At 41.5% G+C, this 16,142-nt stretch overlaps 1 protein-coding gene across 7 annotated transcripts in view; it reads right to left on the bottom strand.

Annotated features, from left to right (window-relative positions):
- The window catches only part of LOC125447272 (genetic suppressor element 1-like), a 277,157-nt gene that overhangs the window by 149,729 nt on the left and 111,286 nt on the right, over window positions 1-16,142 (bottom strand). The window contains exons 1-2 of one of the 7 annotated variants that reach the window (XM_048521578.2): window positions 13,592-13,678; window positions 12,532-12,587 (exon numbers count right to left, since the gene is read on the bottom strand). The exons of 3 other annotated variants lie outside the window; for them this stretch is intronic. In XM_048521578.2, coding sequence (XP_048377535.2) covers window positions 12,532-12,587; window positions 13,592-13,650 — 115 coding nt within the window. In that variant the 5' untranslated portion in view covers window positions 13,651-13,678. 3 more of the 7 variants (XM_048521600.2, XM_048521608.2, XM_059652848.1) reach the window with 3 other exon arrangements.

The raw sequence follows: 16,142 nt of genomic DNA, 5'->3' as shown, positions 1-16,142 counted from the left end.
ACATAGAACATTACAGCACAGTACAGGCTCTTCGGCCCTCAACGTTGTGCCGACCTGTCATACCGATCTCAAGCCCATCGAACCTACGCTATTCCATGTACGTCCGTATGCTTATCCAATGGTGACTTAAATGTACCCAAAGTTGGTGAATCTACTACCATTGCAGGCAAAGTGTTCCATTCCCTTACTACTCTCTGAGTAAAGAAACTACCTCTGACATCTGTCCTATATCTTTCACCCCTCAATTTAAAGCTATGCCCCCTCGTGCTTGCCGTCACCATCCTAGGAAAAAGGCTCTCCCTATCCACCCTATCTAACCCTCTGATTATTTTATATGTTTCAATTAAGTCACCTCTCAAACTTCTTCTCTCTAATGAAAACAGCCTCAAGTCCCTCAGCCTTTCCTCGTAAGACCTTCCCTCCATACCAGGCAACATCCTAGTAAATCTCCTCTGCACCCTTTCCAAAGCTTCCACATCCTTCTTATAATGCGGTGAACAGAACTGTGCACAATACTCCAAGTGCGGCCACACCAGAGTTTTGTACAGCTTCACCATAACCTCTTGGTTCCGGAACTCGATCTCTCTATTAATCAAAGCTAAAACACCGTATGCCTTCTTAACAGCCCCATCAACCGGGGTGGCAACTTTCAAGGATCTGTGTACATGGACACCGAGATTTCTCTGCTCATCTACACTACTAAGAATCTTACCATTAGCCCTAGAAGTAAAGGATAATTAGAAAACCTCTACATGCAGATCAAGAAAATAAATGCACAATAAATTTTAGGAATATGAATGTCTACATCTCTGCAGGTGTTCCTCAGGGTATTGCCCTAGGCCCAACCATCTTCAGCTGCTTCATCAATGACGTTCCTTCCAACATAAGGTCAGAAGTGGGTATGTTTGCCAATGATTGTACAATGTTCAGCACCATTCGCAACTCTCCAGATACTGAAGAATTCTGTGTTGAAAAGCAACTAGATCTGAACAATATCCAGGCTTGGGATGACAAGTGGCGAGTTTCAGTCACGCCACACAAATGCCAGGCTATGATCCTCACCAATGAAAAACAATTTAACCACCATCCCTTGACATTCAATAGTGTTACCATCACTAGGTAGCTGCAATGTGTACTATCCACAAGATGCGCTGCAGAAATTCACCAAAGATCCACAGACAGCACCTTTCAAAACCACGACCGCTTCCATCTTGAAGGACATGGGCAGCAGATGCATGGAAACACCACTACCTTCATGATCCCCTGCAAACACTTAACCTTCTAAGTTGGAAATACATCGCTGTTCCTTCACTGTCACTGGGTCAAAATCCTGGAATTCCCTCTTTAATAGCATTGAGGGTCAACCAATAGCAGATGGACCGCAGTGGTTCAAGAACACAGTTTACCACCACCTTAACGGCAACTAGGGATGGGCAAAAAATGTTGGCCAGCCAGCAATGCCTCCATCCCATAAATGAATACAAGAAATGTTCCATTAATCTTACAAGCTGATTTCCATTTTAAAGAATGACCTTGCTTCTCTTCACATCAGAACTTAGAAACTCTGTATATCTAAGAATGCCTTCTTGAATCCCATTTTGCCATCTGCTTCAAACACTTCTCAAAGTGAATGATTCCACAACACTAACACTATGTGGGTAAGCAACTTAGCATCCTCACAAGACTAAGTTCAAGAATTTTGCAGCTTCAGCCTAAATGATCTCCAGCCTATTTGGGTTAGCTTTCTCAACTATAAATAGGTAAGATGCACAGCTAATAAACTAAATGCCAAATACAGGAAATCCTCTGCATCCAAAAAATCGCAAGTTACAAATTTGTCTATCCATGCCAAAAAATAAATAACAGTAAAAATCAAAATTTGGGGACAAAATTCACATATCCACAATTTTTAAACTATTTTTAACAAGGTCCACACCTGTGAATTTTATCATTCATGGGGGCTGTCAGGAATACAGCCCTCGCGGATGTGGAGAAATGACTGTATATAACTCTCTATCAGTGCTTTTGTGGTAGTGTTTCTGCATTTGAGTTAGAAGGCATGGGTTCCAGTGCCATGTGCTCCAGAGATGTGACACAACATCTCTGAACAGTCCAGTGAGAACATATCTAAAATTCTCTGTCAGTAATTTTGTGTCTTGCAACAATTTTACTAGTCTGAGGTAGAACAGAGTCCAAGGTCTTTTTGCTCGTTACTGTTATCATTATCCTGTTATATTTCATTATTTTTCAGTTTATTTTTTTTTCTGAAGGTGACCTGTGAATTTCAATTTTTAAAAAGCCCAAAATGCAAAGAACAGAACACACTATTTTCCCTGGAGCATCGGAGACTGAGAGGTGATCTTATAGAGGTTTATAAAATCATGAGGGGCATGGATAAAGTGAATAGCCAAGATCTTTTCCCCAGGGTGGGGCGTCCAAAACTAGAGACCATAGGTTTAAGGTCAGAGGGGTAAGATTTAAAAGGGACCTGACGGGCAACTTTTTTTACACAGAGGGTAGTGGGTGTATGGAAATGAACTGCCAGAGGAAATAGTGGAGGCTGGTACAAATAAAATTTAAAAGACATCTCAATGGGACATGAATAGGAAGCAGTTAGAGGGATATGGGCCAAATGCTGGCAAATGGGACTAGGTTAATTTAGGATATCTGATCAACATGAACAAATTGGACTGAAGGGTCTGTTTCCATGCTGTACAACTTTATGAGTCTTTTTTAAGCTTATTCTTTGAGTAAATGGCACAGTCACTGCATCTTTGTACATATTTTGAGGCAAAAAACAACCCTTTGGTGCAGAAGTACATGCCAATATAAAACAAAGCTGAAATAAGTGTCATTCTTGTGGACCAGGTGATACTTTACAAGAACAGTCAAGCAAAAAATTTACCATAAATGCTAGTTATTTATTCATATTTCAGTTAATCTTTTAATATATTTCCCTTTTGGAATCTTCATCCAGAAAATTTGTGATCTGCATCAGCCCAAGAAGTATCACCAACACCTGACTAACCACCAAGCTGCCTTTATCCTCTCCAATAAATGTAAAAGCATGTCAGGAGGTCAAACTTCCAGTAATAACAGGCACAAGAAAGCCGCCTGATCTTTAACATTTAAAAAGCCAAACCCAGCACTACTGTTGAACTGTAAATACTTACAACGCAGCAGGAATTTTGATTAAAGCAATACCTAATCTGATGATAGCTTATTCTGTGAGGCTGCTTAATTGATGTATCTGAGGACTTTGAAAATTCCTTGATCGGAGAGTGGAGCAGTGCTGTGAGTCGCTGTGAAGCAGTATGTGCCTTCGTGCTCACAATTCTCACTTGCCAGATTTCCAATTGGAAATTATGAGCAAGGAAGATGCCAAGGCAAGATGTTTCTCTACAAGAAATGTTGAGTATAGTTTTAACCCCACAACAGATCCCTTAATTGTCACCAAACACGGGAGATGTATTAGCATTTTATTTGAGCACAGCCTCAGCTCTAAAATGGAAAGAAACTCGGTAAATGGTGAGACAAAAAGATAATGCAATGCAGAATGGGGAATAACCAAAAGGAGCACAACTACAGAAATCTTCGACACGAGACACAGAAAGCTTGGTAAAGTTTGCACCAGTTTTTCTCACATTCTGTATTCCAATGCAGTATTTTATGTGGTTGTCAGGATCTAGGTCTGTTTAAAGTTAATGGCAAACATTCAACAGAGGCATTTAACTTATTTCCTATAATCACTCATCTCAGTCTGTACAGCAGCAAAGGCTTCCAGGCCATGAAGAACATAGTGCTGTTTGTTTTAATTTGACACAGGGATGGTGCAGGGAAAGTTTCCTTTAAGGCAATATATTAACAACCAAAGCCTTAAAACTTAACAAGCAAGTTCCATCACTGACTGCAGTGTGGTTCCATCGCTCACTTCTGATTATTATTAGCTGACTCACAACTGGCCACATCAAACTTGCACTCTTTTTTGCTAATCTTTCACATATTGGTCACCTCTAAAGTGCCAAGAAAACATATCTTTTGGTTTTAGGGAGGACGGATCTAAATAAATCTCAAAAATAAGAACATTTTTCCTATAGTTACAATGAGAGTTGCTTGACAATCACACCAAGGAAGTCAGATTGTGTGGGAAGGTCCTATTGTGCTGAAATAGCGAACAGCATTCATAATCATAAAAGGTGGGAAAACACACCCAGGGAACAACAGATTTGAGAGGTGTAACTTGAAATCCAAAACCAAACAAATATGAGTCAGGTAGGATGCCAACATATTATAAATGTCAACCTGCCCTCTCTTGTTTTAACAAAGTTGGCACTGAGTTTTTGTTGGTGGCTTCGGGGAAATATGGTTGAGCAAATACCCCACTTCCAGGAAGGAGCTCACATAAGTATCTTACCTACCACAGGTATTATCTCTCTTCATGTTTTAACATTGGCCAGCCAGGATTCTAAAGTCTTAGCAAATCAGGTTGGTCAAAGGTGGCAAGGGCTGTGGTGTGGAAGAGGTAAGTGACTCTAGAATCATCAGTCAAAGCCCCTGTAATCATCATCAACACTAAGTCACGATATCTCTCTGTTCCTTCCCAACACCATGCCAGTGCTCACCCTTCATTTTCTAAACCACACTATATCTCAAACAGCAGGGAATTTACCTGGAGTGCAACCACTGCGACAGTATTCTCCATCTGCTAGGCATTCAAGCCTGTCAACAACGCTGCCTGTGGAGTGGGGAACCTGTTAAACATAGAACAAGCACACTGTGGAGCATTCAGGAAAATCTGCATTTCCTGAACTCCTCCTCCTCATTCCTTAGTTTGGAAATCCCACCTCCGAAATATGTTTCACACGGCACAGGATTAAGCAAATGGAAAGCAAATGTGGGTCTCATCTAGTCAACTCTGTTCACACAAATTATGATGATAGCATTTTACGAACAAAATTATTGTAGCAATTTAAGAGAGATCCAGATCCCGTGGTGGTTAACTTGGTGGGGGTGGGGGCGTCAGTGATTATCAGCTTGTGAAAACAATAAACGATCACTTGATGGTATGTCCAAACAGTCTTGTCCAATTTCCTCGTTGCAAAGCATTTTGAGAACAGGCCTCAAATTTTACATGAAGTGTTCAGAGGTAGTTCACTGGGCAGAAGGCCCCTCCAAACCTTTGAACAAAACCTAACAAACTAATGGGGGAAGGCATCGATCATTGGAAGTGGAGGGGTCTGTAAAACAGACAGGCAGAATCTAGGTAACAACAACTTAATGGACCCAGCAAGAGTATTTCTACTCCATCACAAGCATGTTAAAATTGCACTATGATCCTATGTATAGCATATTAAATAAGTGCTCCCTCACAAAATAGATGGGTCATTGGTTTGTGTTGCTGAAGGACAATAAAGCTGATCTGGACTCGAAACAGGGCAGTCAGTAGTGTTCCATGACTTTGAGACTCCTCCTGGTCTCTTATTAGCAGGTACAACCTCTTACAAACACCCCCAAAAGTTTTAATCTTACGACCTTGTCACAAAATGTCACAGCCCTGTATACTGATAATCAAAGAGTGTGAAATGTGAGTAATTGTTTATTTTCCAGGAATTCCAGTCTTTTAAATTCCATTCCTTTTAAATCTAACAGCTATCTTCTTCTCATGGTTTACGTTAATCGTGATGCAGAAGTCAACAAATGGTCCAATATTCCGGTATTTCATGTATTATTATAACACAGTATTATATTATCAGCAGCTAACAGATGAAGAAATGTATGCACGGAAACTTGTTCTTTACTGAAATTCCCCTGCGGACTTTGCCTTTTAACTTTAATTCAAAAAATGAACCCAGGTCCAGGGAAGCAGGGAACGGGAAGAATTGTCTAATGAGGAGATTTATTTTAACTCATTAACCAGAACGATCTCCATGATGTCACTTGTTTTAGCCCACATCCGCTACGCACAGCTGCAGTCTGGTGTCTTCCCAGGTCCAAACATTGCTGTGGGAATGATGCCAAATGGCATGTCTATACATTGAGCGAGATAAACAGCAAGCTCCTAAGGGGGGGCAATGACCCATATATCAATGTGTTTGGGTGTTGTGACTTAATGTTCTGCAGCTATGTCAAAGCTCCCTTTTTTTCTGTATTTTAAAGACTTGGTGCCTACAGCTAAGAAAAATAAATACGCTATTTTGCACAGAAGGCATATTCAGTAATTTAATTAAGACATACAAACTATACCCTGGTTGAGAAATGTGCAAGGGAACAAAATCACATTTTTCTCATTAGCATTTTTCTTGACAGTGCAGATACAATGTACACTCCTTCAAGAACAACTCATCTCAAAAGCAGTACAGATAATTTCTTTGAATAAAGATTTTTCAAATTTGTTCAAAACATTGATGATTTAAAGTGATGTAACTTTGTATGGATTATAAAACATCACTGGATGCCACTGATTTTGAGATTACACGGCTGAGGACTTTAATTGTAAACATTGCTCTGAACCCTGAATCATCTACTTTTCATATTGCATAGGTTGCAACACCTCCCCTGTCTGTGGAGGTGGTGTGCTGGTATTGTCACTGGACTAGTAATCCAGAACTATAGGACAAATGCAGACAAGGAGGGCCAAATAGCCTCCATCTGCAATGCAGCATTTCTGTAATTTCACAGCTTGTTTGGGAAAAGGTCCCCCTGGGTGACACTGAGGAGCATAGGTTCAAATCTGACTGTGGCAGATGGTGAAAATTTGAATTCAAGAAAACCTGGAATTTGGGAAAGGGAATGGGGAAAACCGGCAATGTAACCACTGCTGATTGTCTTTAAAACCCTTCATGTTCGCTAATGCTCTTTAGAGAATGAATCCTCTAACCTCACATGTGACTCCAGACTCCATTGCAATGTGGATTATACTTAACTGCCTTCTGAAATGGCTGCGATGGGTAACAAATGCCAACCTGCGAATCAAGTGCCAAGATTTAAAAAAAAGGTAGTTGGTTTGCTTGATGATGTTTTCATGTTCAAGGTACTTGAGGGAACAAACAATCTGAACCTTGGCAACATGTTCATGTTGTTACAAGCTGTAGAATTAGGGGACAAATCTCAAGCTTAGAAAGGGTCTGAGGCACAGACAGCTAAGATTACATGCTTTGTAAAGAAGAGAGCTGAGGCTGTGAAATAGAATACCAGGGGAGGCAGAGCCAACAGACAGTGTTGGGAATTTTAAAAGAAGATATTCTTAGGTGCAGAAATTAAACAGTATTGTACATTCTTTTTTCATCCAGTACTTTATGATGTTTCAATGATTTCCAACAGCATTTTAAACTCTCCATGTGAATATTTTCAAAAACTGAATGCACAACTTATTGGGAAAATAATGACGAAGGATAATATGGTCTCACATGCGAGACAGTAAATGTGAAATAACTAGAAACGGTACACACTCAATATGGAAACTGCGTTGAAAGATGGCAAATCAGGAACAACTACATTTCTTCTTTCATGTGAAGCATCTCTTTTTTTTCACAGCACCAGGGACTCAAGCTCGATTCCAGCCTTATGCATCTGTCTGTGTGGAGTTTGCAAATTTTCCCAAAGAGTGCATAGGTTTCTATCAGGTGCTCCACTTCCCTCTCATTGTCCAAACATATGCAGATTAGGTGGACTGGCCATGTTAACTTTTCCCATAATGTCCAGAGATGTGCGAGCTATGTGGATTAGCCATGTTACGTGCAAGGTTACAGGGCTAGGGAGGGGTCCTGGGACTGGGTGGGATGCTTTTTAGAGGGTCTGTGCAGAATCAATAGGCCAAGTGGCCTCTTTCCCCACTGTAGGGATTCTATGATTCTATGAATAACTCTGAGATTATGCAAAATGCCTCAGGACTTGATGCTGTCCTTGTATCTGGGACACTCCACATTTCTAGACAAATACATACAAAAATAAAAATGCTTTGTTGGGTTGATCATTCTTTCTCACCTCTTTCTTGCTCACAATCTTTCCTGCCTCTCGATATGAATAATGTCACTATGCACCTCTGACATATCTCAGACAAACTTCTGAAGCTCCAAATATGTCATCCCTTGTGACTAACTATTTCTGTCTCTTTCTTTTAAAGTCAAGTTTCTCAAAAACCAACTCCGACTCAAGATTATTCACCCTAGGGCCTCCTAAGTGTAGAACAGAATAGAAATATGTAACTTTCCTTATCTTTCTTCTACCTACATGCTTTCAAAGCCCAAGCTTTGCATTACCTACCCAGAAACTTCTCGATTTATCTTAATATTTACTCTTACCTCTTACTGTCATGGTGGTTTCAATCATTCTTCACACTGCCTTCAAACCAACAGCTTTAGTGCTCAAAGCAGATGGGGAAATTAAATACTCAAGAAACTAAATTCCCAATGGACAAGAGGTGAGGAGAAAACGAATTGAGTACACCAATTCTCATGCACAAAAGACAAAGAGATGATGAATTCACAACAGAAAGAAAATAAATTGGGGGGTGCTCCAACTTTAGTGCACAATAGGTAAGTGAATAATGAAAATACAGTAACAATAAATAAAACAGACAAAGATAGCTAACATGGGGTGAAACCTTGCTTTTGCAGAGAAAAGAATAGAAAAAATATGAATTGGACGTTTATAGCTCTAATGCAATAAATCATAAAGAAACATTGTTGCAAAACAAATGCCAGCAAAGGCTGAAATATGATTTGCCCAATAAATATGTAGAAAGAGATGTCTTGCTGTTAAAATTACTTAATGCTAATGATACCCATTATAGAGATATTCAGAACAGCAGAAATTGCTAGGCGTGCATTATTTATTTTATTTTCACACTGCCTATGCTCCTTGTAAATCACAGAATCAGTGTCTAGGGCAAAGGGCAGAGGTCAGTGGTGTAAACACAGAAGTGCCTACATTTCTGAAAATGACCTCCACTCTGCAAACTTAAATAATCACATAATGGACCAGGCAGTCAGGTAGGCCCATAGATCAAGTAAACATAAATTACAGGGTTACTGTGAGGTGCTCGAGCTCCAAAATACCAAAAGGCATAATGAGTCTTTCAATGTAAACCCCACCATATTCAACTAACAAAATTAATGTCTACTTTTTTTGTAAATCAATATCTCCAGAACGGTATAAAATTTACACTTTCAACATGCCTGTAAAGGGTAGTCAGTGGATAAATACTGACTATCACTTACACGACAAAGCCTCAGGTCATAAAAATTAGGCCACAATATACTTCACACCAAATCACCTCCTCTAGCTCTGCACTTTCTGTTCACTTCCTGGGCTCATTCAATTTCTATCCTCTTGAGTGTTTCCGGTTTTTATCGCTTCACTACTGATGGCCTGGCCTTCTAGTGCCAAGGCCCTAAGACCTTGGAATTTGCTCCCTAAACCTCTTAGCCTCTCTTTCCTTCTTTAGTACCTTACTTTAAATGTACATCCTTCACCAAATTTCTGATAATATGTACTTATGCCTCAATGTGGCTCAGTGTTACATTTTGGTAAGCAATGCTCCTCTGAAGCACCAATGGCACTTTCTTGTTGTAAAAGGTGCTACACAAATGCAAGCAATTGTTGATGGCAATATGTTTGAACCATTAGTTATCTGCACTTTTTAAACGACTTTCCAATATGAAATACTATTAAAACTACCAATTTTAACTATGTTTATGTACTGGTCATTCCTCTCCAAACTTCAGAAATAATTTTCAGCTTTCACTTCTTGCTGACATTAACCTGTTCTGGCGTATTGTCTCACAAATATTGATTGTCCTCCAACACTTTAGTGAAACGGCTACTCTTTAAGGGTGTCTCACTCTGTGCTCACATGCATCCAAAAATTTGCATGGTAGTTTCCCGCACTGCTATTCAACAAACACCTGAATGCTTCCATGTCCTTCTGACTCAGTTCCACATTCAAGTGGGACCTTTTCTCAATAACGCTATGAAATCACAGAATTGCAGGTCTGATACATTGCAGAAAGAGGCCATTTGGCCCTTCTTACCTGTACTTAACCCCTGAGCATTTTAACTTAGAGCCAATCTCCAAAAAACTTCACCAGGGTTTCTAATTAAATAATCATCTGATGACCTCTTGAATGACCCTGCCTCCATCATACTTCCAGGTAGAGCATTCCAGTCCCTAACTACTTGCACTGTGAAAAAGTTTCTTCTCACCTCACATTTGAAATGATAGGGTGGGAATTACCATATCCTGAAAACACATTTTTCAGTTTGAGTACACCTTGTTCTAGTCCCTCTGAAATAAGGTTTGCCCAAGTTCCTAGCTTAATAGTTAAGAAGCAAACCAATCCAGTACATTTGACAATAGGTGGCTAGCAGCAGTATCAGTAGAATGTCTGCCTCCCACATTTGAGACCGGAAGGCTGCTTGAAATTCAGGCTCGTCTGCAACTGCTGAAAGAGAGTCATTTGTTTGCCACTGAGTTACTGGACCATTAGATGCAGGGTGGAACTCAACACGTCTCAATACACCCCTACAAGAGCACCTGCTGTCAACCAATCATGCAACACCCAGAAAAGTGACTGCAGAGGCGTCCCTGTCTGAGATCATGCTGCCCTCCTCGCAAAGACAGCTCAGTAGAATGTATCAAGTGGGGCAGACCATAGAACACAAATGTGCCTTATTTAATATGTTTAGTAATTATACAACAGAATTGTGTTAACCTGTGATGCAAGTGTATTGCCAGCAAGGTTTAAGAGGTTAATATCTTTTAAGCCACATGCTAAATGAAGTCTACAAAGAGTATGGTAAGTGCATATGTACTTTTGTGTGTGTTCTTAATTAAGTTACTAAAGCAGAAAGGTCACTCGCCCCACACAGTAATTCCACAGCTTTTGCTGTCATCTTGTCAGCCTGCTCCATGTATTACTTTAATTAGGAGGAAAGATACAGCCTACCCAGTTCCCTTAACATCAGGACTTTACCTTAAATGTCACGCTTTCCAGGATTTCTATTCTACAGCCCTTTACTAATGGAGCTGCACCCTTTGCTGAACGACTCTGACACATTACTAATGTACATGCTCAAAAGCCATTAGAAGAAAAATAGGAGAAAAGGAAAGGGTTTGTACCTCTTAATTAGGCACTACAGGAAAGTACTTCAGGCTCTGACCCATCACACAAGACAAGCCGTTCTAAACTGCAGTTTTAAATACTGTTGCTGTGGAAACCATACCATAGTACTTTACCTATATTAACGAGATTGCACTAAATAAGTGCAATTTCATGCAGTTAAGTTTGTGCACAAGAACAGTTCTGCTGCATTTTAAACTGTGGGTATCGGTTTGTGAATACATTACCTTAGTCTCAGACTGGAACAGATTGACTTGTTCCAACACAGCCACCACAGACCATTTGAACGGCTGGCGAGACGGAATATTGCAATCATTACTGAGCTGGGTTCTAGCCGGACAGAAGCAGGTTAACATATCCAGTTCAGTGGGGCCGGCAGATTTCTCAACTCAAACCACTTCAAGCAATCAAATTCAGGAAGAAAACAAGCCCGCGTGCAAAAGGGAGAATTTAACAACGCATTTCTCCGTTAACCCAGTCAACCCTTTGCTGACCTACATGAGATTTGTTCAAAGCCTGTGTCACAACTGAAATGTAGAATGCACTTTGTAGCAATAAAAATCATGCAACTGTAATCCAGACAAGGTCATATTCAGATTTTTGGAGGGAAAACTGACACTCTTTCGGAAGCATATATGTGTTCCGCACAGTCTAAACTAATGCACAAATCAGGTCCTGACAGCCTCGCTCTAAGGGGAAAGGCAAGATATCCTAAATTAAGGTTCCAGACTACATTATTTGCATCAATATCTGGTCTTTACTGTCCGTTTGCAAAATATCGATCAGCTTTTTCTTTTTAAGTGATGGGGGATGGGGGGAGGTTAAGTGATCACCTCAACCTCGATCACAGCCGGCTGTAAAGTAGGTATTTGAGGTAGCAGCGGGGACATATTGCAAGCAGGAGCGCCCTAAGTTAAGCAGCTGTGCATTTCACCAGTACACAACTGTTACCGTTTTGAGAATGGCAATAAACACAACCATACACATACACATTAGTCCTCGTCAACCAGGCATTCGGGCAAACAAAAAGGCTTTTAAAGACAGCTATCACAGAGACATTGTGACCCAGCATACGAAACCATTCATCGAGGTCAGCTGGGGATTTGCTTTATTTTTCAAACCCTTTCCCCCCTCTCCAATTCCTCCTTCTGAAGCGTTCGCCCCTATTGTGAACACAGCCTTTGGGGTTCATCTGCCGCTTCCAAACCTGCTCTTACAAAACCGATACAACTGACCGAGCGCAATATTATTGGTGCCAGATTTTGCATCTATTTCAAAGACTTAGCTGAACAGGAACACCTCCTGGCAACTCAGCGTATTGACTCAACGTGGATATTTTGTTTAGAGAAAAAACATAAACAAAGCCCGACTCAAAAGTGAGTCTGAGATGACGAACTGAAATTACTCTTACCTGTGAAGAAGTACGTTGAGGATTTTAATCCGAACATGTTCCTGTTTAACACATTTCTGTCATGGTCAAGAGAAAAATAACTCTGAGGGAGATTCTTTTAAAAATTAATTGCGGGTTGGGGGGACACAAACTTGATAATTCTACGAATAAAGCATTCGTGAGATCTCTTTGCAAGCGAGCGGCTGCCTATCTCGCAAGGTACACACAGCAATGAGCACAGAAAAGCCTTCTGCTGCCCTCTGAAGTCAGCTGGAGGTCCCCAATACACACACACACACACACACAGAAGCAGACATACACGGAACACACACAAACGAGGAAGGAACAGAATGCTGCGAGGAGCCAAATGAAGCCTCACTAAAGAGGACTCCCCCCCTCCCATTCCTCGCTGTTTGAATGAGTGGATGGTAATAGTCAAAGACTGAGGGGAAGGAGGGGGAGCTTTCAAACTCCGGGAGACATTAAACTACCACGCACAAAAAGGAGCCCCTGCTGGGCTAAGGTCCTACAGGGAAAACAAATACATAATGAACCCGCTCTTTCTGCACAAGATTCCTCCCGAACTAGCTGCAGGTCAAACTCTTAAAACAGTAAGGGAGCTGGGCTGCAGCCGAGACTGTATTTTGTCACCACTGTCGGCTTTCCTTCTCGCCCCCCCCCCCCAAAACACACACACACACACACGCCAAACCTGACTCAGTGAGATGTGCTGCTGATAGACACCCACATAGCACCAGGCAATGTATCAATGTCCTGCTGTTCCCCCCCGCCCAGCGCGGGTACTCTTTGCCTTGTTGATGCAGGGGCTTGCTCGCCCCCACCTCATCCAGTCGCTCACAAGTGTGTGTCTGAGGGACCAAGACAGGCACACACGCAATTAATGCAACTCCTCCCCACCTCCAGCCTCACTGCCCTCACCACTTCACGCATTCCCCGTTCCCCACACAACTGTGCTTTCCACCTCCTCCGTGCTGAATCCAACACGCCCAGGAGTGATTCAGGGAAACGATGTTTCTTTTTCCACGCAACACACAAAAAAGAAGGGAACGTGCAATCCCACCTCTCACCGCACACGCACACACTTTCCCTTTCTCTCGCCTCTAGAATTTGAGGCTTCATTCAAGAGGTCAGGGAACAAACAGCTCGCAGCGGCCCTGAACCGCTGACCCTGTGCAAGTAGAACTCTGAGAGTGCAGGTAATGAACTGATCCCTTTGGAGGCCCCGGGAGACACCGAGTCCTGTACAATCAAAGCTCTGTTTGATTTACAGCAGGGGAGTTAGCAGACTCCTAGGAAACCGTGAAGGAAACACTGGGCAGATGTCCAGGACTGTAATAACCCTCGGATGCACTCTTCCCCTCGAATCCTGTAGTTAAGAAGTCTCCGAGTTAGAAAAACAGTGGCAACTGATGCGTGACATCCCCCTCAAATGTCATGTTGCATTACTTCATCCGCAATCTTGACTAAAGCTCTGCGTTTAAGAACTTTATTAAGCGTTTGCTTTCTCCTGCAGGTCTTCGTGAATGAACTTTGCATGCCTAGCAGTACTTTAAATCCAGTTACACAAGGCTTCTAAATCTGTTTTGATTTAAAACGACAAAAATATCCCAAAGGTTAACTCAGACGTCCTTAGCATACTGTTGAGCACATGAAAACGTTCGTTTGTGATGAATTCAAGCCAATGCAGTACTGCCTGGATTCCAATTAGTTCAAATATTTTTAATGTAGATTAATATGAAGACCCACACCTCACCATTTTTAACACTGCAGTGTACGTACCCTGTGTATTTTGTGATTCCTATCAGTAATACAACCGGAACTTTATTTAAATAAAATGCTATATTTGGCAGCAACTTATGCACTGGCATAAAAATGAAAGATTCCAAAATATTTAAAACAATAAAACATTCCAAGGGCCAAAGCAGACAAAAGACAAAATTAATGGCATCTGTTACATGAAGTGGCGTTAAGTGAGGTGACCAAAAATTTGATCAAAGAGGTCAGGTTTTGGAATAGTCTTAAAGGATAGAAAGTCAGGTGGACAGGGTATTCCATAAAATCATAGTGCTCCTACAATGTGGATGCAGTCCATTTGGCCCATCAAGTCCACACAGACCCTCCAAAGATCATCCCACCCAGACCAACACTCTATAACCCTGCAATTCTCATGGCAAACCTACCTAACCTGTGCATCCCTGAACACTATTTAGTGTGGGCAATCCAAGTACGTGTACTTCTTTGGACTGTGGGAGGAAACCCACGCAGACACGGGGAGAATCTGCAAACTCCACGTAGTCGCCCTGAGGGTGGAATCAAACCTGGGCCCCTGGTGCTGTGAGGCAGCAGTGCTAACCACTGAGCCACCATGTTGTTCCAGGATAGGCCAATGAGGGCACGACCGCCAATGGTGGAGTAATTAAGATCAGAAATGCTCAAGAGGCCAGAATTAAAGCAGCTTAGATGACTTGGAGGGCAGTGGGCTCGGAGAAGATTTTGAAGCTATAACTAGAGGTAGAGAGTTGTTAAAAAGGATGCAAATTTTAAAATCAAAATGTCACTTGATTAGGAGTCAACTTAAACTGACAATTAGTGGGGAGGCAGCGGTGTAGTGGTAATATGATGGGACTAGTAATCCAGAACCTCAGGCTGAATATCTGGGGTTTAGGTTTGAATCCCACTCTGGTAGATAGTTTAAATTTAACTTCAAAAATCTGGAATAAAAAGCCCACCTAATACTGACCGTAAAACCATTGATACCTGTTGTAAAAGCCTATCTAATGTCCTTTAGGGAAGAAAATCTGCCATCCTTACCTAGCCTTTCTCCTTAGTGACAGTGTAAGGGAGCTGCTTAGTGGGCTTTGTTTTAGAATCAGAAGGTGAAAATTTGAGAATTGAAGGAAAGTGTCAGCAGGGCGTTGGAGGAGCAAAAGTGGAGACCTTGGTTCATTGATTGCTTTCCTGAATCACAGAGATGTTGGTTTGAGTCTCTATGCTGCTCAATTCTATGTTGTCAGAATTGCTGCCTTCTATATAAAATGTTCATTGAAGGCTCCACTGGTCACTGCACTGTTTGGAGAAGAACATGGTGCATCTCTAGGTTCCGGTTAATTTAGGGGTACAGGTTCATAGCTCCTTGAAAGTAAAGTCACAGGTAGACAGGTCAGTGAAGAAGGCTTTCAGCAAGCTTACTTTCATTGGTCAGAGCACTGAGTACAGGAGTGGGAGATCTTGTTGCAGCTGTACAAGACATTGGCGGGGCCACATTTGGAGTACTGCGTGCAGCTCTGGCCATCCTAATATAGAAAGAATATTATTAAATGAGAAAGATTGCATTAAAGACTTACTTAGATGCTACACGGGAAGGCCTGAGTTATAAGGAGAGATTGGATGGGCTGGGACTTTTTTTCCTTGGAGTGTGGGAGGCTGAGGGGTGACCTCATAGAGGCCTATAAAGTCATGAGAGGCATAGATAAGGTAGATAGCCAACAGCTTTTCCCTATGGCTAGGGAGTCAAAAACTAGAGGGCATAGATTTAAAGTGAGAGGGGAGAGTTACAAAAAGTTCCAGGAGGCAATTTTTTCAAACAGTGTGTGGTGAGTATCTGTAACAGG

Source organism: Stegostoma tigrinum, chromosome 2 (assembly GCF_030684315.1).
Source record: "Stegostoma tigrinum isolate sSteTig4 chromosome 2, sSteTig4.hap1, whole genome shotgun sequence".
Lineage (NCBI taxonomy): Eukaryota > Metazoa > Chordata > Chondrichthyes > Orectolobiformes > Stegostomatidae > Stegostoma > Stegostoma tigrinum.
The sequence above is the reverse complement of the archived record's forward strand: the minus strand, read 5'-3'. Positions and strand labels throughout refer to the sequence as shown.